The sequence below is a fragment of the Myxine glutinosa genome, chromosome 6, assembly GCF_964187855.1.
Source record: "Myxine glutinosa chromosome 6, kmMyxGlut1.1, whole genome shotgun sequence".
NCBI lineage: Eukaryota > Metazoa > Chordata > Myxini > Myxiniformes > Myxinidae > Myxine > Myxine glutinosa.
In genome coordinates, this window is record NC_136266.1 from 135,758,125 (window position 1) to 135,781,014 (window position 22,890).

The window sequence follows — 22,890 nt, forward strand, 5'->3', positions numbered from 1 at the left end:
CAGTGTGGAAGGTCAGGTCTCAATGCCAATGTGCAAGGAAGTTGAAGGAGCTGTGCCAGGTTCTTCAAGCGAAACCCGATGTTACAGATGCAGCTCGATAAGCTTCGGACCATTGTCTCAGACTTCAATGTGAATACAACACCACAACAACAGTTTGGTTCATTGCGAAGCCGATTCTGCTTCAGTAAGGCCTTTACAAAAACATCAGGTTAAATCTATCATCAACTGATCTGCCATCATATGGCCAAGCTGGTGAAGATGAATTAGCCTCACCCCATTGCGTCCTGCTGGGGGGCAACGTGGTCGATTAGAATCTTCAGTCGGTCCCACCGCATTCTACTGCACTCCTTGTGGAAGTCAAATGACTCATAACTGAGAGATAAAAGTGAAAACGGTAGAGGGCACAAAGGTGATGATAAAAATAAAAACTCCCAAAAAAACCCAAAAACATTCACATTTCTGTATTTAGAGAATCAGAAAACAGATTTATGTTGTTGGTTAAAAGGTCGACTTTGTACACCCGGCTAAAGCAGTTTGCAACATGCAGATCAGCACATCAAACTGGAGGTCCCACAATGGTTTCTTAAGTCTCCTCGGTCTCCCGAGACCCTGTAACATCGAGAACCTTGCGTGTGCCAACCTGGCATCTTTGGGCATTTTGAGAAAATGCCCGTTGCCCCGGCAAACACATACTGCACATTAATTGTGGATTTTAGAAAGTTTAATATCTCTGGGCCGACAAATGATCGTATTCCAAGTGCCCATTCATATGTTATTTGATATATGCCATCCAATTTAGACAACTCGCCAAGGTGATTTGAAGTCAAGGTCATTGAGAAAAACTCAAGGTCAAGTTAAAAATTCAGTTTCTGCATAAAATATAGTTTGAAAACTTTTTTTTACCAGTTTAACATTCATAAGAGAACTTTTATTTTGTCTCTGATGTATCTGCATTCACTCACAGAAAAAGAAAAGCTTCCTCAAAGAGAAACAATGTTCAGTTGCCACAGTAACATACTAGCAATATGCAGGTATGTGGGTGTCTGGGTATTATGGGTATGCGGGTGTCTTCTGATACCTCAGGGAGATGGATGCCCCTGCCTTGCATAACCCGAGGTCACCTGTGGGCAAGGTGTAGTACCCGTCAGCCCCCCTTACCAGGGTAATGGTGCGCAGCCGTGCGGTTTAAATGGCAGATGGCTCTGCACATCTGGTGGATGAGAATCCATTCGACTCCAACAGCACAGGCGGAAGAGGGTGAATTCACCAACGGCCAGCAGAGAGACGGAGAGGAGTGGCGATCCCCGTCTATACCACACACTTACCCATGTGTACCAGCCATAGAAAGGCAATGCCATCATTGCCCGAGGAGACTCGACATCATCAACATATGTAACCTCTATAAGACATAATCCAAATTACATTGATGATAAATTTGAACTTAATATAGCAATACATCTGGAAAGTGTACCCATTGTTCAAGGTGATCTATTTATGGTACTTCACTGGCATGCTTGATGGTATTATGTACTTGGTGTATGTAATTCAGGGTTATGAAATTTAGCCAAGGTCACTGATTAGAGTCAAATTTAGCCAAGGTCACATAAATCATCTTGGCAAAGGACACAACAATCATGGTAGATGACGAGAGGTTGCACAGAGGAGATGAAGGCTCATATCACTGCAGATGCCACCGGCAGACAGAAAATCAGATTGAAGTTAGAAGAATCAATTGACCCTCGGGATCCTGTCAGTCACCCAAAGGAGGACATAGTCCAGATAGTGAGCAAGCAGATTGCAAGCGCCGCTGTAAATATTGACGAGGCATTGCCCATCGGTCAAAGAGTGATGAAAGAATATGAAAACACCCAGCCTAATGGCTTTAATGAGGCCAGTGTCGAAAAATAGGTTGTACAGGTTGTAGAGGTCGTCACAATTGAGGTCTATTGATTTTGAGGTCAAAGGTTATCTGGAGGTCAAATTTCTAAAATCGCCATTTCTAATCCGATTGACTTGAAAATTGAACAGCATTTGTATATTGAGTCACTACATAATTGGAAAACCAACTATTTTTGGAAGTCAAAAGGGCAAAGCTCAACTCAAGGTCAATCTCCCAAAATCATCAATTTTCATCTGAAAAACCGTCAATGTTCAACCAATTGACTTGAAAATAGAACAGCATTTGCATATTGCATCACTGAATTGGGAAACGTACTATTTTTGCGGTCAAAAGGTCAAAGGTCAACTCATGGTCAAACTTTAAAAATCATCAATTTTCATCCGATTGACTTGAAAATAGAACAGCATTTGCATATTGAGTCACTAAATAGAGAAACAAACTATTTTTGAGCTCAAAGGTCAACTCAAGGTCAAACGTCTAAAATCATAAATTTTCATCTGAAATATTGCCTTTTTTTCTTCTTCTTTTTTGTATACAAGATTGAGGCGCGTGTAAAACATTGGTCACAAAAAGACAACTGACACATTTTTTTTTTTTTTGGTATACAAGATCGAGGCTCGTGAAAGAGCTAACATTAATCACACAAAGACAAACCGACACATAAAACATATAACAACGGGAGCGGTAGACAAGATGGGGGGAGAGGGGGAAGGACACAAACAACATTTGAGAGCAGGGACCGAGAGACATCGAGACATCGAGAGATCTGTGGGAGGGAGGGGGCTTTGGGGGGGGGGAGGCATGGGAAGGGGAGGGGTGGGAGAGGTATAAAACATATGGACACTGCCAGGACTTCCAGGAAAGAAGTTGGAATTTCAAATAAGGTGGATCTGGGGTGAATTAGTGGGGGTAGAAAAGATCAAGGTTTTGGATGCGGGAAGATAAGAGATGGTGGTGAACAGCTGTTTTAAAGACCTGGAGGGAGCAGTGGGATTGAAGGGAGTGTGGGAGTTTGTTCCAGAGGCGGGAGAAAAGAGGAATGAAAGAGTGAAGGTGAGCAGAGAGCCGAGCATGTATATACATCAAACATAAAACATGATAAAGGCAGCAGGAGACAAGATGGAGAGCAGGGACATTGGGAGATCTGTGGGAGGGAGAGGGCTTGGGGGGAGGAGGCATGGGAATGGGGGGGGGGGGAGGTAAAAAAAAAAAAAAAAAAAAAAAACACGGACACTGCTAGGACTTCCAGGAAAGAAGTCGGTATTTCAAAAAAGTGGATCTGGGGTGAATTAACAGGGGGTAGGAAAGATCAAAGTTTTGGATGGGGGAAGATAAGAGATGGTGGTGAACAGCCGTTTTAAAGACATGGAGGGAGGAGTGGGATTGAAGAGAGTGAGGGAGTTTGTTCCCGAGGCGGGAGAAAAGAGGAATGAAAGAGTGATGGTGAATGGAGGGTCTTGATTTTACATCCTATTAACCCGAGCTTTGATCAAGATTGTCAATTTTAATCTGTTTGTTTTTTTTGTTTGATTTTCCGCATAGAATAAATATGATTTTCTCTGCAACCGTTGGTCCGATTGACAGGAAATTTCCACCATAGGTGCACCTCCACTTGTATAATTTTTTAATGATAATTATGATGTCATAGCTCATGTGGCACCGCACCATCATGGAAAAACCGAAAAATTTTGCACCTCTATATCTCCGAAAGCACTGCATCGAAAAAATTGAGACCGCTCATTGTAAAGACCTCTCCATGGGGAATAAAATAAATATGTTAATGATGATGTCATAGGTGCCTCCATTATGACGTCATAATTTGACAAGTACAAAACTTCATCCAATCAAGATGAAATTTCTTGAGCGTCACGTCGGCATAAATTGGTGGAGGAAAACAAAAATTACGTCATCAGTCACGTGGTTCGGCCGTCATATTTATTTTAACACAAAAGCCTTAAAAAACACTGAAAACATGTCATGGCGAGGGTCTGCAATCTCTGATTGCTCTTTCTTGTTGGATCTGCAATGCTGTGGATTGTGCAACGGCCAAAAATGGGAGAGTAAGCGACTTCATAGACAATATTCTCTCATACATCACCAGCAGTTTGAAAGATTCTGATGTGTTTGACAGGTACAAGGATGACAGCATCAAAGGTGTGACTCGAGCAGCCAGATATAACGAGGCAAGCAGGCGACATAAACTCTCGTTCTCTACGCAGTTGCCATTGAAGAAAGTTGTTCTGACAGTGACCTATAACAAGGTACAACTAATCAGTCCGATCGTCGAGTACTTGCAAGAGCGGAGAGAACAACTAAACATGTTCAGGCACAAGTTGGTGGTTACAGGACATGACCAACTGAAATCAGCGTTGGCTTGCTCATCAAACGACAAGGCTGAGTGAATACTCAGGAAAAGGCCGATGTGATAATGATTCATCAATTGGTGTCCTTTGCAGAGGTGGGAGAGCAGACACCCACATTAAAATAATTTCAGATGACACAGACACGTTTGTGTTGCTCCTCGACCTTTACAAGAGAAGATAACTTTAATGCTCACGAATGATGGAACCAACTTCTAAAGAAAGACGTCCTCCCTCACTAGATCCAGTTAAGTATGGATAGACAAAGATCAAAGTGAATAAACCCTGCTACCAGTCATGCTTCCGAACAACGTATCACCAGCACCAGATTTCATCTTGAAACTGATCAGGTGCAGTTGTGAAAACCGCAAGTCATCTCAAGGTGTTCATGCGCATCAGCAAAGTCGACATGCAATGTGAAGCAGGAACAGAAGCTGCAATGAATGTACAAGAACAGTAGATTATACTTCTGATGACGAGGCTGAGAATCCAGAGACATGATTACAATTGACCAAAATCGTGCTGAAGTTATATCATGCATTTAAAATACGAGTACACCCATTCCATACGGGAGTGGCAGGAAAGGTAATGTTACTATACTCTCTGGGGTATATAGATTACAGTAAATCTAGGCTCGGGCCTCAAGCACGTCGGGGGTGTGTTCAGTTACCCAGTTTCTTGTAGAGCGGTTGCCAAGTGAATTATGCTATTAGAAATGACCTTGGAAAAACGCCAGGACAAGCTATTTTAACACGAATATACACCTCAACATTGATAAACCCACGGCAGAAAACCCCCTTGGGGAGAGAGGCAAATTAATTCGCGACAACCTCCATCGGGTGACCCTTAGTCCTCCTGTCAAGTTCGGTTGAGATTGGATAAGTAACGACCGAATGCATTTGTATCAGACCGAATGTATCAGGCAGACAGACAGACACCAAATTGTGTATTTTAGTAAGATGATTTACCCGCATGACATCCGTTGTCTCTGAGCAAAGGAAGAAACAATGCTTCATCAAATCCGTTCAGTCCATTTCTAAAGGATTGGAACATTAATGTCAGATGTGTTAGGATTTTGTTGGGAAAGGTTTTACCTGCAATTGAACAGTCTGTTTGACTTTGACTTTACTTATGGGTTTTGCCTCCATATTCACACTGTTGTGCATCAATTTGGCCTAAACTGGTGGTGACTGCTGTATATGTTTCCAAGAGAGATGCTGACTTAGCAGTTTGAAGCAGCTGCTGATTTGTCATCAGTCACTGACCTTGATCGGTGACCTTGGCTTAAGCCCATAACCTCGACCTAGTTAACATGTCCATGGAACTGTTAAACATAGAGATTAACCCGTGAGGACAATTTGCAAATGTATAGCTATGGTTGGTACCAATTTACCATGAATGTTGATTTCACTCTGTCTTATTGAAATTACGTGTAAATGTTATTTTGGCAACTAAATATTTGTCCTCTTTAAGGAAATGTGCTGTGGACAAATCTGAAGAAGTAGGTTGTTCTCCGATTGCTAAACTGGTCACAAGATTTCTAATGTATATTTTATGCAAAATCTGTGCATTTTTCACTTGACCTTGAGTTTTACTCAATGACCTTGGCTGTGTTAATTGAATAGCCCATGGCAAAGAAAATATTGGATCACTATCACATCATTTGTAAGTCCAGAGATATTCAACTTTCTAAAATGCACAATTAATGTGTGTTTGCCATGGCAACGGGCATTTTCTTAAAATGCCCAAAAATGCCAGGTTGGCACCCGCTATTTTCTCAATGTACAAAGTCTCCAGAGTCCAAATCAAAAAAATGTTTAAAAATAAGTAAATAAATAAAAATAAATATTAAAAAACCATTTTAAAAAACATTGTGAAAAAAAATAAAAACCATCCAGTTGTCTAAAAATTGCTTATATTTCAAATATAACCAAATATTTCAAATATAAATATTTCAAATTTATTTCAAATATAAAAATATTTCAAATAAAATTTCAAAAAAATAGTTCAACCCCTTAGCTACCAGACTATTGGCAAATTAATTATGGCCTCGTGTTCAATATGCTGCAGTGTGGCCTTCCCTGTAACCTTGTTATAGGTCACTGTCAGAACAAAGTGAATAAAACCCAATTGTCATCAACTGTCATCATTGTCATCAACTCCAGGGATCAGTGGTGAATTTTTTATTTTAATAAACACAAAAGACCTTTCAATTTCCCAACTCCACCATTGACCCCAGTTGTAAATTCTGCACAAAACCACGTTACTGTACCGTGTACCAGTGTACCAACGAGAACAAGCAACAAAGCCATCTGCATGGCGAAATATTTGTGCAGCGTTAGCATGGAGCAGTGTTGTACAGTACACGATCATGACAAGTGAATTAACCCCAAAGAACCAACAAGAAAAATAAACCTTTAATCATGAAGCTTCTTAACCCTCTTGTGCATTACCAACCAAGGTGATAATTGGAATGACAAAGGGATATCCATTGCAATTTTAGACAAGGGATATGATGTGGTCACCGGATGAGAGGGTGAGCATTAAATCAGTTGCTGGAATTGATTTTTCACAAAGGAGAAACTCTTTACAAACACCTTGCATTTAATCAATAACTACCTAGTTCAAGCACAAGGAATTGACGCTTCGGCGTTTCTTTACAAATCCAACTTCAAAGATCAAATCATGCAGCGACATTCACAGCAGTGGATTTGTACGACTGATGGTGTCACATACCGAATACATTCATTGCCAAGCCGATTTGTCAATGTACGGAATACCTCTTCCAGCCCTTTCTCCATGCCTTTATGGTCCACCTGTGATCAACAAAAACTACAGTCATACATTTAGACAAATGCCAAAACAATCGGCAATCACCACACAATCATAACAGCATAATGCTGGCAAAAATGCCTCTATTATACCATCATTATTAGTAAGTGCAGATGCAAGAACAGAAAAAAAAGTGAAAGACAATTAAACAATTATACATGCTGTCGTAACAGCAATGCAGGATAATATCCTTAACAGCTAAATGGTGCAAATACTGCCGAAAAAGGAAGCCTATTCTTCCCTGGGGTTACAGGCCAAGTGGACACACTTCATACATTAAAGCAAAGTAAAGACCCTTGGTGGTTTGTAGGAAAAATATCACATTGATTCCAAAGGAAGAACAATGCAGGAGGAATCCCTGTGCATGAGTGACCATAGACCCTCATAGACCACGACCCTCTCCCATTCCTGCTTTAACAAATTTAAAATGAAGATGAAAACAGTCACTCACCAAGTTTATGATGACCTGCTTGCCATAATTCACAATCTGACTATCAAAGTGCCTCTGGAAGCCATCCAGCTAAAAGGGTTACAAAAAAAAAGAGCAAGAAAAAGGCAAATGATAAATCTTATAAAGTGAAAAACAACAACAACAACCACACGTATGCAAATGAACACAACCACACACTCCACGTTCAAACAAGAGACAAGTATCTAATCTTATAACAATCTTCTAACTTAGAATTGTCCAAAATTTTTTACTAAATTGTCAAAGAAGAAACATCCCCATTATATATATATATATATATATATATATATATATATATATATATATATATATATATATATATATATATATATATATATATATTGTTGTGGTTTTAGAACCCTCACGTTTGTAAATAAATAATAACACTTGTAAATAATATTCCATCATTTAAAAGGTCAAAAGTCGCACCCATAGTTAGGCCACAGCAACACGTAGGACACCATAGGACTTTCAGTTATTTACTTAGTATGTGTTTCAGATAAGGCTGTGTTCCCAATAGTTGAATCTGCGTTGCATTAATTAAATAAGATAGGCCCCATTCGCTTCTTTGCCAGCCGCTCTCTCTCCAAGCTACGCCAGTATGCGCCCCTACAGTCGGGGCTTGTCCCTCCCAATTCTGTTACGCGCCTCTGCCAGCCGCAGCCGCCTCAGCGTTCGCTCAGGAAACGCCATTACGCACGCGGTCAAGCTTGGAGAAGAAGGGGGCGGAGTGCCAAGAACGAGGCGTGGCCCTGTCAACGAGCCGTCAAGGGCTGAGCCGGTGAGCCCTCGCTAACCAACCAGGGCTGAGGTGAGCTCGCTGGCGGGCGTGGCTCTATGAAGCGCGGATTGATCTATAAGCGCACTATATAAGCGCACGCGCCAAGCCCAATGACGGACTGCGCAGGGAACCATCGATGGTAACGAACTGCACCGGGGATTGCATTGCACAAACTGTTTATTGAAGAACTGCGCCGAGAGAGCTTGTTGTTACGAACTGCCTGTTTGATACGGACCTTGTTTGATCGGGAGAGAGAGAGCATTTGGCACGCTATACGTACGCAGCATTCCAGCCCCTCGCATATGTAAGGTCCGCTCGCGGTCAACGCCAACGACGCGCTGCCGGCTTGTTTCCATCACCGCCATAGCACGGGTCGGGACCGGACGAGGAGCCTGGAACCATCTGCCTGGACCTTCCTCCCCTACCACTACAATTCCGTGTGAGTCTGTCTGTTTGTCCTGGGGTCATGATAAGTTAAGACTGTATAGGTAAGCCTGCCCTGTGTCGTTTTGCTTCTTCTTCTTCTTCTTCTTCTTCTTGTATATTCCTATCGTTTCCTCTTTTGGTTTGTTAATAAATGTACCTTGTTCCTTCTTGGTTTTCCTAATCCGATCGCCTCTGTCTTTTCTTCCAATTGAGTACCTGTGGCACGATTTCGAAACCGCTCAGGATCGGGTTTAGTCATTTGTTAACGGCTCGGATCGTGGATTGCTAACCGCTCGGCAATATTCCATCTTATCCGTGGTTCGAGTGGGAGTTATTTCCCTGCTCGCGGTCGGGGTTAGTAAGTCGGTATTTGGGACTTCATTGACGAATCACCCTCGGTGATTCCGACCGGGATGAGCGTCATAATTTCCGTTCCTGGACCCCAAAAATCCATTATCAAGACACTGTTAACTGCAAATACACATGATTCAAGGTAAAATAAGATGAGTAAATGCCCTAAATATCAAATAATAATAATAATAATAACAAGAAATAAATGTACTAACATGAAAATAACTGCATTTACCTTAGTGGAGAGTTCTGATGGTGCATGTGGAAGCTGGAGAGGAGGAAGGAGGGAGAGGGTTTTATTGCTTGGAAGGTGAGGCACCTTCCAAGCTAACATCAGATGACTGTGCTTCTGGTGTTTGCTCTCTTTGTCTCTTAACACCACTTGTAGAGGGTTGGGGCTCACTAGGCTTGCTTTCTTTAGAGAACCACCTCTCCAAAGTTGCCTGGTGTTGGCGACTTTTCTTAATTTTTCTGAAGTGGTCAATCACATTGTCACCGAACAAGTTAATGCTCCTGTTAACCACTGCTTTATTAGGGTGCCACCTTTCAACAATGGCCTGTGTTTTAGACCAATGGAAGCACAGTTCTTTAATTTCAGCACTGGAAATGTTACCACTAGCTCCCTCTTCCTCCTCTGAATAAATTTCCACTGCCACTTCTTCTTGCTGCATCTTGTGGAGGTGCTGAAGTTCTTCTGTGGTGAGTTCCTTGTTGTGATCCTCCACTAACTCCTCCACATCCTCTTCACTCACCTCCAAGCCCATGGACTGACCCAATGCTACAATAGCAGGCACAATAGGTTCTTCAAAGCCTTCAAAATCTCGACGCTCGCGGCGGGAAATATGAACGACGCTAACGCTATGTTGGCGGTTCGGTTATAGAAATACATTCGGAATTAGGGACAAAATTTTCTCGAATTTACGGTTCGGAATTAGAGTAGTTCGAGATGAGGGGCGTTCGGAATTAGGGGTCACTACTGTATATATATATATATATATATATATATATATATATATATATATATATATATATATATATATATACAGGGGGCTGCAAAAGTAGGTATACAGTAAGGATTGGGGGGGGGTTTGGACGTCGGGGAGCCGTTGACTGGCCACCACGTTCGCCGGATCTCACCCCTATGGACTTCTTTTTCTGGGGATGTGTAAAAGACAGGGTTTTCGCACGCAAGCCACGTTCTGTTGATGCCATGATTCAGTTCATACGGGAGTGTAGTGAAAATGTATCAAAGTTGAACCCAGGTGTGATGCTCGCTTAAACCACTGAGAGGCGTCTAAAAGACCTCGGACGTCCGCGACTTCGGGCCACTCCTGCGACATTATTCTGTGATATGTAGACTCGGATGGTACGTACCCTTTTATATTCTAGGCTTGCTTGCTTTGACTAATATTATCAATCCTTCCTATATGATACCAAGATCCTGATATATACACAAAGAATTAAGTTAAGCACCCCCCCCCCCCCCCCCCCGTTTTTTTACAACCTCGCACATTACAAGTTTGTTGTCGTCAAAACAGTGTAATATACCCATGATATTGCTATATTTTCTGGAGAAGTGATATTATGGTCACATAAAAACATAACAATCATGCCGTTTTCAATATTTTATTCTGCATAATTTAAGGTGAAATTTTTTGGGAATTTTAGGCATATTTTCACCTCAATTTAAGTATGGAGCTATAGGTCCATCACGGACAGTGTGGATGACGTTTATGTTTTCTAACGTACAGTCATTGTTCTGAGAAGACCTCTAGCGATCTTTGCGTCAATAACGTCAATAACGTCAATAACGTCAATAACGTCAATAACGTGTAATGTCAATAACGTGTAAGTGACGTCAATAACGTCAATAACGTCAATAACTAATGTCATACCAATCATTATTTGATCTCACATACCTTAGAATATATGCCAATGTATACATATACACAAAGAATATATATTAGGGGGTGCTTACCTTAATTCGTTGTGTAGGGGTGCTTAACTTAATTCTTTGTGTATATATTGCATGATTGTATTTTACAGGATGATGCCAAAGATCTGATTGAAATTAAACCTACCTATGGGACAAAGTTGTGGACTTAGTTGATTTTCACAACACTTAATTTCAATCAGTCTACCGTCCACTCGAGGACACGAGGTGGACATGGCGGGACACAAGATGATCCAGGTGCCGCAATTCTCCGCCGACCCACAAGCAGTGGATGCGGGCTCGGAGCTGACTCATTGGCTAAAGTCCCTGGACAATCAGTTCAAAGCCCAGGACACACGAGCGATGTCACTGATGAAACAAAATTACAGGTACTGCAAGCTAAAGTACACCATACCGTCTACAGGGGGAATCGAGCAGTGTACGACGTTCAATGCTGCGGTGATGGAGCTAAAACGGATTTACATTAAGAAGCGAAGCGTGGTCTATTCCCAGCATCTGCTCGCAAAGCGGACTCAACAGCCCACAGAGTCGCTAGACCACTACGCACAAGAGCTGCGACGTCTGCTCGCTGAGAGTGCCCAGGAGGTACGGACACACGAGCAAGTACAGGACAACCTTGTACGCGATTCTTTTGTCTCAGGAATCGGGTCTTCTACCGTTAGACAGAGGCTTCTTGAGGTTGAGGACTTGACGTACACGGAGGCTTTACGGCTGGCTCACGTCTACACTACAGCCCGTGAACAATCTAACGCTTACGATCACACGCGCGTCACTGCGGGGATTTCTCATCAGGCCCGACCGGAGAGGGCTACCGCCGACGACACGGAAGCCGACACGGAATCCCTGCCGGAACCCCTGGCTTCTCCCGAGGAGGACCATGATTCTGGCTTGGCGGCGGCTGCAGCTGCGGGTCCAAAGCCCGGACGAAACGCTACGTGCTATTTCTGCGGGAATCGACAACATCCCCGATCGGCGTGCCCGGCTCGGGAAGCGATATGTCATCTGTGTTCAACAAAAGGGCATTTTGCAAAAGTGTGCCGAAAGGCTGCGCGGGGCAAACGAACACGCGCGACAATGAATGTGCTTATCGCTGGGCCAAAGGGCCGAGCACAGAGCGGGGCGCCTCACCCGCCTTTGATGAGCGGCGTACCTCCTCGTGGGCCCCTGGCTGCGCGCTCGACCTTGGTGAGCTCCATCGGACCGCCAAAACAAATGGCGCAAATACGCTCGAACGCGGAGCGACTGTTCTTGGCTGGTATCCGAACGTCTCATGATGGCTATGAGACTCACTGCGCTACTCTAGCGCCATCCGAAGGCTGCTTGTACGAACTACAAGCTCCTGTTTTGGCACGGAAGACTGCAGATGGCTTTCAAACTACACGCATGACACGAGCACCCTCCAAAGGCTGCTTGTACGAACTACAAGCTCCTGTTTTGGCACGGAAGACTGCAGATGGCTTTCAAACTACGCGCATGACACGAGCGCCCTCCGGAGGCTGCTCGAACAAACGGAGAAATGCAGCTGGCGTCGGATCTACACGCGAGGCGCGATCGTCTTGCTCTGATGGCTCGGCTTCTGCCGGACCGCCTGGCCTGGCTCAGGCCATCATCCCACTTATGATCGAGGGAATTTTTGCACGGGCTCTAATCGATACAGGGTCCACGGATAGTTATATCGATCATCGACTAGTGCAAAAACACGGAGGGCCGATCCTCGGGACATGCCGTCGCATCTTTATGGCCTCCCAAGGGTTTAGGCTCAATACAAAAGGGGATTGTCGATTGAAGCTTGTGATAAAGGGACGAATGTTTCCAGATGTACATCTCATGGTCTTACCTGCTCTATGTGCTGATATCTTGTTAGGACATGACTTTCTTAAGCGACACGGACGTTTGGAAATGGAATTTGGTGGTACTGATACGCTGGCTGTTTGTGCACTCGCAGGGATGGAGATTGAGCCTCTGTCGCTGTTCCCCAATATGACCACGGACTGCACACCGGTAGCGGTAAAATCGTGGCGCTACTCACGAGCTGACGCGCAATTCATTGCGGAAGAGACAGCCCAGCTCTTAAAGGAAGGTATCATAGAACCTAGCCGGTCACCGTGGCGAGCACAGGCCTTAGTGGTGCGAAGTGAGGCACATCGCAAACGAATGGTAATCGACTATTCGCAGACGATTAATCGATTTACACAGCTGGACGCCTACCCCCTCCCGGGAATGGACGCCCTGGTTCGACAGGTTTCCCAGTACTCAGTCTATAGCACTCTCGATCTACGCAGTGCGTATCATCAGATCCCCATCTCCGAGGCAGACCGCATCTATACCGCGTTTGAATCAGGTCAAAGGTTATACCAGTTCACCCGACTACCTTTTGGGGTGACGAACGGGGTTTCCTGTTTTCAGAGGGCTATGGACGACCTCATCGCTAAGGAGAACTTGTCCGATGTCTTTGTATATCTGGACAATCTTACGGTTTGCGGGCATGACCAGGGGCATCATGATGCGAATCTGAAGCGCTTCCTCGAGGTCGCGCAGAGGTATCGCTTAACCATGAATGAGGCTAAATGTCGTTACTCCATGCGCACGATAGATCTTCTGGGGTACACCGTGACCCACGGCTCTGTTGCTCCTGATAAGGAGCGTCTGCGACCCTTGCTCGATATGGCCCCGCCCTGCGATCGAGCTTCGCTGAAGCATGCTCTCGGGCTGTTCGCCCATTATTCTAAGTGGGTGCAAAATTTCTCCGCGAAACTCCGCCCACTTGTGGCCTGCGACGCGTTCCCCATGAGCCCAGCCGCCTTGGCTGCCTTTAGGGGCCTTAAGGACGACATCGCTGGCGCCGCTGTGGCGACGATCGACGAGAGCAAATCTTTCGTCTTAGAAAGTGATGCCTCGGATCATGCGATAGCGGCGACTCTCTCCCAGGGGGTGTGGGGGGGGCGCCCTGTGGCTTTCTTTTCGCGGACTCACCTCGGCTGAGCGGAGGCATTCGTCTGTCGAAAAGGAAGCGTACGCGATCGTCGAGTCGATTCGGCGATGGCGTTCGTACTTGCTCGGGCGATGCTTCCAAATCATCACGGACCAACAAAGCGTGGCATTTATGTATGACACCTTACATGCTCAACACATAAAGAACGAGACAATCACTCGCTGGCGTATCGAACTCGCCGACTTCTGCTACACCATCAAATATCGCCCGGGGAAGGATAACCTGTTCGCCGACGCCTTATCGAGGCCGGCTACGTGTGCGGGTCTCATAACTTTGGAGGGTCTGCGCGCTTTGCACGACACTATGTGTCATCCTGGGGTGACGCGTTTCGCTCATTTTGTGCGTCGTGGTAATCTGCCGTACTCGATTGAGGACATCCGCCGGGTCTGCCGCGACTGCGCTGTATGTGCGGAACTCAAACCGCGTTTTTACAACCCTCCCATGGGGACGCTGGTCAGGGCTACTAGACCGTGGGAGAGATTGGCGATGGATTTCAAAGGCCCGCTGCCGGTGTCGAGTAACTCTCGTTATCTGCTCACTGTCGTTGATGAGTACTCGCGATTCCCTTTCGCTTACACGTGCGCAGATATGACGGCTGCCACAGTCATACGGTGCCTGCAGAATTTGTTTTCTATGTTTGGGTATCCGGCCTACGTGCATACAGATCGGGGTGCGGTGTTCCTGTCCCAGGAAGTGAGGTGCTTCTTGCTCCAAAATAATGTCGCTTCGAGTTACACCACTCCGTACAGACCCCAGGCGAATGGGCAGGTCGAACGCTACAATGGGATCATATGGAGGGCCGTCATGCTAAGCCTCAGGACCCTCGGCCGGGGCCTAGATAAATGGGCTTGGTCGCTACCTGCGGCGCTGAACTCGATCAGGCCTCTACTATGTACGGCCACCAACCAGACTCCTCACGAAAGGCTGTTCCACCACCCTAGAAGCTCGGGTAGTATCCGATCTTTACCCAGTTGGCTCGCTGAGCCGGGGCCGGCTTATCTCAAACGTGCGGTTCGCACGAGCAAGTACGATCCCTTAGTGGATAAGGTGCAGGTACTCCAGGCTAATCCCGAGCATGCTCGTGTGATGACGGCAGATGGACGTGATTCCACTGTCTCAGTACGCCATCTCGCCCCTTGTGGGGTCATCGACCCTTGTAGGGATATCGACGAACCGATTTACGAGTCCATGGACTCTCCTGAAGCTCCCCCTATGGAGCATCTGCCGTCCCTCCCTTCGCCAGATACACCCCTGCCTGAAGGCACTGAGGTGCCCCCTCCGACACCTGCCTCCAGCGGCTACTCCGATGCAGGGGACTCCGGGTTTGGGGATGTCGTACCCGGTAGTTTCCGGACCCGTGCTGGCAGGATAATTCGCCGCCCTGACCGCTACGGATGGACCGACTGACATGGATTGACATTCCTAATCAATTAATGCTGACGCACGCTTGATTCCTGCCTAGCGGCAGTGTAGTTCTAACGGCGGGGAGAATGTAGTGAAAATGTATCAAAGTTGAACCCAGGTGTGATGCTCGCTTAAACCACTGAGAGGCGTCTATAAGACCTCGGACGTCCGCGACTTCGGGCCACTCCTGCGACATTATTCTATGATATGTAGACTCGGATGGTACGTACCCTTTTATATTCTAGGCTTGCTTGCTTGCTTTGACTAATATTATCAATCCTTCCTATATGATACCAAGATCCTGATATATATTGCATGATTGTATTTTACAGGATGATGCCAAAGATCTGATTGAAATTAAACCTACCTATGGGACAAAGTTGTGGACTTGGTTGATTTTCACAACAGGGAGGCTTGCCAGGAAATTGATGCTGATAAAGACCTATGTGCCAGAGTGTGCATGGGTGTCCACACTCGACTAGTGGAGTGTGTGAATGCCGGGGGCAAACAGTTTGAACATTTGAGGGATTAATATGTTTATTATTGATATGTTATTATTGATATGCTTGTATAATCAATAAAATATGTTTTGTGCGCACGTTTTGTTTTTCATTACTGTATACCTACTTTTGCAGCCCCCTGTATATGTGTGTGTGTATATATATACATATATATATATATATACATATATATATATATATATATATATATATATATATATATATATATATATATATATATATATATATATATATGTATGTATATATATATATATATATATATATATATGTATGTATATATATATATATATATATGTATGTATATATATATATATATATATATATATATGTATGTATATATATATATATATATATATGTATGTATATATATATATATATATATGTATGTATATATATATATATATATATATATATATATATATATATATATATATATATATATATATATATATATATATATATATATATATATATATATATATATATATATATATATATATATATATATATATATATATATTGTTGCGGATATGGGATTTGGCCTCCATCCATATCCGCTTGTAAATATTCCCCTATTTCCCCAATCCCCCATTCCCTAGTCCCATTGCCTGTAAATAACACTCTGTAGAACCGACCTTCCCCTTTTTCCCCCATTAAATGTCGTGCCCAGGTCCACCGCATCTCACGTAGACAACTTTCGGACATCTTGCTAGTTATTCTTAGTCTATGTCAGTTAAGGACTCGTTTCCATTAATTCTGACTCTTCGTTGCACCAGAATGTGATTGTATGGCACCAGTAGTGAGTTTAGGACCTCCCCATACCTCCTCCCATCTTCCCCATGAAACAACAACAACAACAACAACAACTACCACAACAGCGCGCGGGGAGTGTGCGTCCTCACTCCGGCTCGGTTAGCCGCCATTACCCATGTGCGCCGACGTGGTTACCACGAAGGGGCTGCCTGTCGGCCCCTCGTCAAGGGCGGAGCCCGGTAACCCCCCGCACCCAATAAGAAGCAACGGGCCGATTCCATCTGGGGCGGAGCTAACGAGCCGAGGGCGTGTCACTCCCCGCCGGATATACGCAGCGACTTACCGGACGTGACGTCCGATGCGCCTCAGCCACGAAGGAGAAACAGACGCCACCTCCAGCGCGACGAGACCTCCCGCATCTCTGGACCGGACCGGGTCGATTCTGCCCCTGCGCCAAGGTGCACCTTGAGCCTCGACTACCTGCCCTTCCTTGCCATCAATCCCCGTGTGAGTCAGTCTTGTCCTGTTTATCTGTGGTCTGTCGGGGTTACTATAAGACCGTGATTAAGTGCCTACCTTCCTATGCTGTCTCTCTTGTCTTTGTAATCTAACGTTCCGAACTATTATAACCTCCTCCGGAGGTCTTGAGAACTGTACCCCTGGTGTCGTGTCATTTAATCCAGCCGTTGTGTCCTTTCCGTAATTGATTTAGCATAGCGCGACTCGGCCAACGTTCGAGTATAATCGGGTAAACTGTGCAGACGCGGTCATACCAAACCGCTCGGTAAACCAACATCCACAACCGCGTCTGTAACAATATATATATATATATATATATATATATATATATATATTATATATATATATATATATATATATATATATATATATATATATATATATATACATATATATACATATATATATATATATATATACATATATATATATATATATATATATACATATATATATATAAAAGAGATGCCTATGAGGCCTTTGTCCATAGCTCAATGGAGTACTACTCTCCGCTATGGGGCTGGTGCTTCAGCCTCACATCTATCTCTCCTGGTTTTTGTGGGATTGAAAGCTCTGAAAATTATTGGAATCTCCCATGACGAGGTCGAAGCACAAGATCTATTGCTCTCACATCGCAGTGAAGTCGGCAATCTCTCCGTTTTCTTCTATGCAAAGGATGGAGCCTTAATTCTTACATTAATTCTCCAACATTTTTTACACTTTTTTGAAGTTTTTATACACTTTTTCGAAATTCCAACTTCTTTCCTGGAAGTCCTTACAGTGTCCATATGTTTTATACCTCTCCCACCTCCCCCCAAGCCCTCTCCCTCCCACAGTTCTCTCGATGTCCCTGCTCTCAAATGTTGTGTTTGTGTCCTTCCCCCTCTCTCCCCATCTTGTCTACCGCTCCCCTTATTTTGTGTTTTATGTGTCGGTTTGACTTTTTGTGTGATTAATGTTCGCTCTTTCACGAGCCTAGAACTTGTATACAAAAAAAAAAAAAAAAAAAAAAAAAAAACATTACTCCCCCTACTCTCTCGGTCCTCCGACCCTCCGCAGCAACTCCAGGATGCACACACTTTTGCAGTAATCCTTTCCGGGTTAACCTTCTAAAATGCAGGCCGAGTGCACACCTCAACTCTTTTGTTCCTCGCTTGTCCCGTATATGAAACCGCCTTCGAGAGGCTGTTCTGTCTCACTCTTCCCTCCGGCGTTTCAAAAGCAAGCGGTGCATCACCAACTCATGATATCCCGAGGCAGCGGTGCACTGCCGACCCACGATCTTCTATTATCCCAATTAATCCTTCCGAACCCAACTCTCTTCTCTTACTTGCCGATTTGAGTGTTTCCTTGTTCTTCCATGAGCCTCACTGTTGTCGAAAATTTTTTTGCAAATATTAAAAGATGCCATTCCAGCAAGGAAAGAGCTGTGTGTCATGATGTAGTTATATATTTATTTAACCTCTCACCGCACACCCAACCCCTCCAATTTTGATGTGCGGAAAAAAATTCCACCCATAAATGTTACCACGTTAAAGGGAAGACCACGGTGAGAAAAACAGGATTCCGAGACGCCATTTAACAGAGGGCTGAGAGTAGAAATCCATAATAGCAGGGCAAAAATCAATATAAACAATGTGAAACAACAGGGTTTGGACACTTGCAACCCACGAGCAGGAAGATCCTGGGGTGCAAACGAGCAAGGTGTTTTAAACAAAGCGTGCGTGTTACTCACGCAGGGTTAAAAATAACAAATACTTTGAAGACTCATCCACCCGATAAATTAATTATATTTGCAATCGCTTGATGATAGCAGCGTCAGCCAAAGTAAAATTCCACTCCCGTTCAATGCCCCCATTCCTTCCAGAACTTCAAGTTGGCAATGCGTCACCTTCTCAGGTCATCGTACTTCCGTACCCTTTAACATTTTCCATCTTCATTTGCCCTCCTTACCTTATTCCGCCCCCCCCCCCCCCCCCAATCCTATCCCATCCCCATTTACGTACAGATTGCTGTGCTTTATTTCCAACTCTCTCTCCTCCTGTTTTTGCTTTGACCGTTTGCTTGTTACCTCCGCTACTGAAGATGGATGGAGGTTATGTTTTCACCCCTGTCTGTTTGTTTGTCTGTCTGTGAACAAGATATCTCAAAAAGTTGTGGACGGATTCCGACGAAATTTAGCGAAATTATTAGAATGACAGACGAAATGCTTAGATTTTGGTCAAGATCCGAATCCGGTAGTAGAATTTCTTAAGCGATTCTTTACCATTGGGAGATAAGGCCAAAAACGATAAATAGCATGATATCTCAAAAAATTGAGGACGGATTAGGACGAAACTTGGTGGAGAGGTTGCGTATGTGACAAGGAAGAATTTATTACATTTTGGTGAAGATTCGAATCCGGATCCAGATCAGAGAATTTTTTAAGTGATTGATCACTATTGAGTGAAAGGGCTAGAACTGATATGTTGCACAATATCTCAAAACGTTATGGACAGATTTGGACTAAACCTGGTGGACAGGTTGTGTGTGTGACAAGGAAGAATCGATTCAATTTTGGTGAAGATCTGGATCCGGATCCGGCTAGTAGAATTTTAAAGTGATTCTTCACCATTGGGAGATGGGGACAAAAACGATACAAAGCAGGATATCTCAAAACGTTGATTCAATGTGACTGTATTGTGATTTTCTGGTCTACTCGAGGACACAAAACGTAAACTGTTCACCTGGCGGAGATATGGCTAAGGTATGCTCTCTAATGAGTGCCGTTCTAGTTTTTTAAGTAATTCTTCACCATCGAGAGATCGGGCGAAAAGCGATATATAACATGATATTTTAAAAAGTTATGGACGAGTAATGACTAAACTTGGGGGATGAGTTGGTTAGGTGCCAAGAACAAGCCGATTAAATTTTGGTTGAGGTCTGAATGCAGATCTGACCACCTATCAGTGGGATACAAAACATAAACTGTTCAGCCTGGCGGAGGTATGCTCTCTAATGAGTGCCGTTCTAGTTCACATACTGTTCCATAGCCCCACCATTCTACCCTCTTTAACCTTTCTCTAGTGTAAGCCTAGATTTCATACACAAAATAAATAAATAAAACCTGAAAGAGTGCACAAAACTAGAAAAGACAGAGAAAGCACTTATGGGTGGGTACCCTGAATTAAGCTAGTGTGGTGAAGATGAAATACATCATTAAATAAACTAATCTCATTAAAAGCCTATGGGAGTGCTCAGGAAACAGAGGGTTGCTCAAAACCTCCAGGCAGTTAACCTACATCCATATCAAGACAACGGGTCACTAATTGAGTGGTGCGGTTAATACACCAGGAAACGCTGCATGCTACCAGAGTCATTGTTTCTGCACAAAAACTCTCAAATTAAGTTTGATAGTTTTGCACCACAGCATGCAACAAAATTAATTACTTGTTTGAAGCGACAGCAACATGATGGGTGGATGCATGAAATGTCGTTTCTAATGCAATTTCAATTCATTCAATTCTGGTTTTATCAGAGAAAATAGGGAGGCGGTTCAAAGACGGAAGCCAAGCTGCACAATGCACATGTGCTGTGGAATAATTAATAAGTGGCCGGCTCATTTCTTGCTGTCTCTGCATTGTGGAAATTAATGTCTCTCTGTGGAACTTTCCTGGAAGTTAGAAGGATTGATGAGCACAAGCGGCTTAAGTTGGAGTGCAGTAGTTGAGATCTATCACTCAAAACAATATTACATTTGCGTTATGTGCGCATTTATGTGATCGACATGACATTTTTGCCTCGAGCAGATGAATGTCCACAAAGTGCTCCAACTTGGGAAAGCTTTCATATGCTAATTTGAGCTCATCTTCAAATGCATAAAAGGAGTGAGTGAATTGGTGGAGTGAGAGGAGGTGGAGGTAGGGGTGCTAATTAAAAACTTTGAGAAATATAAGGGAAGGAGGGATGAAAGTAGTGCAAAATACGAGTGAGGGAATTGGAGAAGAGGAGACAAAATAAGAGAGGAAGTTGGGATCAAACAAAAGTAAAAAGAAATGAATTAATGAGTAAACATTTTAAAAAGGAAGTGGAGGGAGAGATGGGGACAGAGGGATGAGCATTTATGCCATTTCTTGTGTACATAATATGTAGGTGGCCTCTTTATACTGTATGCTGGGCTGACAGGATGGCCTAGAGATACGCACACTTGCCTCCAAAATGTCGAGCCAGGGTTTGAATCCCAACCCAGCTATAAGCTGTCATCAGTGTTTCACAAGCAGGGCGATTCATCAATGTGTGCTGTCCCTCAGATGGCGTTAAATGGGCATCCCATCTGCCGGCATTAGTTGGTGGACGTTAAATATCGAATTGTGTCCTTCGCAAAGAGGAGGTGAGCTATCGCCGGCACCAGGGCCAAGATCCTGCCCTAACCGGCAGAGGGCATTGCATCAGCAGCAGAGCTGCACCCACAGCCAATGATGCTGCCCTGCAGCCTTGAGCTGCATACACATGAACGAACAAATTGTATGTTCACTCACTTAGTACAGTGCCTATAGAAAGTCGACACGCCCTTTCAAATTTTCACGCATTTGTTGCCTTAAAGCCTGGATTTCAATTGCATTAAATCAGACTTTTTCCACCTTTATTTACACATCATAACCCACACCTTCCAAGTGAAAAACAAATTCTACAAATTTCAAAAAATTAGTTGATTAATCAAAAAATAAAAAATAACGTTCGTTGCTGAACCATTCGCATTTCCACCCTTTCCAGCCTTCGTTGCTGCTCTACGTTCATTACCCATGTCTCGCTCCCATAAATCATAAAACTCAGTATTATGCCCAAATTTCAGCTTCTTACCTCAAAGGATGGCTGAGATATAGCCCGGACAAACAAACAAGAAAACAGAGTGAAAACTGAGTACCGTATTTTCTGGTGTATTAACCGCACTTTTGTTTATCAACAAAAAAGGTTAAACGTTAGGGGTGCAATTAATACAACAACAACAGGCATTTTAAGGCCATTTTCCCTGCAAGAGCGGGGGTTAGCCTTGCGGTCCCCATGACAATCTTCTCCATTTTGCCCTATTTTCTGCATCTCCCCTTGTTAACCCCCTTGCCCGCATTTCTTCTTCGACCATCTTTAGCCAAGTCTTTCTCCGTCTTCCCTGTCCTCTACTTCCTTCTACATTATTTCCATCACTCTTCTCAACCAGTCACTTTCATCCTTCCTCAACACATGACCAAACCATCTCAAACTGTTTCTCTTCACAGCATCCATCACAGGCTCTATTACCATCAGCTTTCGCAATTCATCATTTGTCTTCCCCTCTCTCAACGATACTCCACACATCCACCGAACCATTCGCATTTCCACCCTTTCCAGTCTTCGTTGCTGCTCAACGTTCATTACCCATGTCTCGCTCCCATAAATCATAACACTTCTCACACATGCAGCATACACCTTTCCCTTCAGCTTCAACGACACTCCCCGCCTCGTCAGCACGCCACTCAGTTCCCGAAACTTCTTCCATGCACATCTCACTCCAGCAACCGTTGCTGAGTCTGATCCACCTTCTCCATTCAGCATGTCTCTGAGGTAACAAAATGTTTTCACACCTTCCAGCTTCACGCCGTCTCCAAGAGCCAA

General features: G+C 44.0%; 1 protein-coding gene across 5 annotated transcripts in view; it reads right to left on the reverse strand.

Annotated features, from left to right (window-relative positions):
* The window catches only part of SACM1L (SAC1 like phosphatidylinositide phosphatase), a 100,024-nt gene that overhangs the window by 13,873 nt on the left and 63,261 nt on the right, over positions 1-22,890 (reverse strand). For all 5 annotated transcript variants that reach the window (XR_013623865.1, XR_013623866.1, XM_078780558.1 and 2 more), the window contains 3 exons: positions 7,544-7,612; positions 6,997-7,076; positions 274-372 (listed from right to left, as the gene is read on the reverse strand). Coding sequence is in view for 3 of the 5 variants with exons in the window: in XM_078780558.1 (XP_078636684.1) it covers positions 274-372; positions 6,997-7,076; positions 7,544-7,612 (248 nt within the window). In the remaining 2 variants the exon portion in view is untranslated. The remainder of the gene's footprint in view (positions 1-273; positions 373-6,996; positions 7,077-7,543; positions 7,613-22,890) is intronic.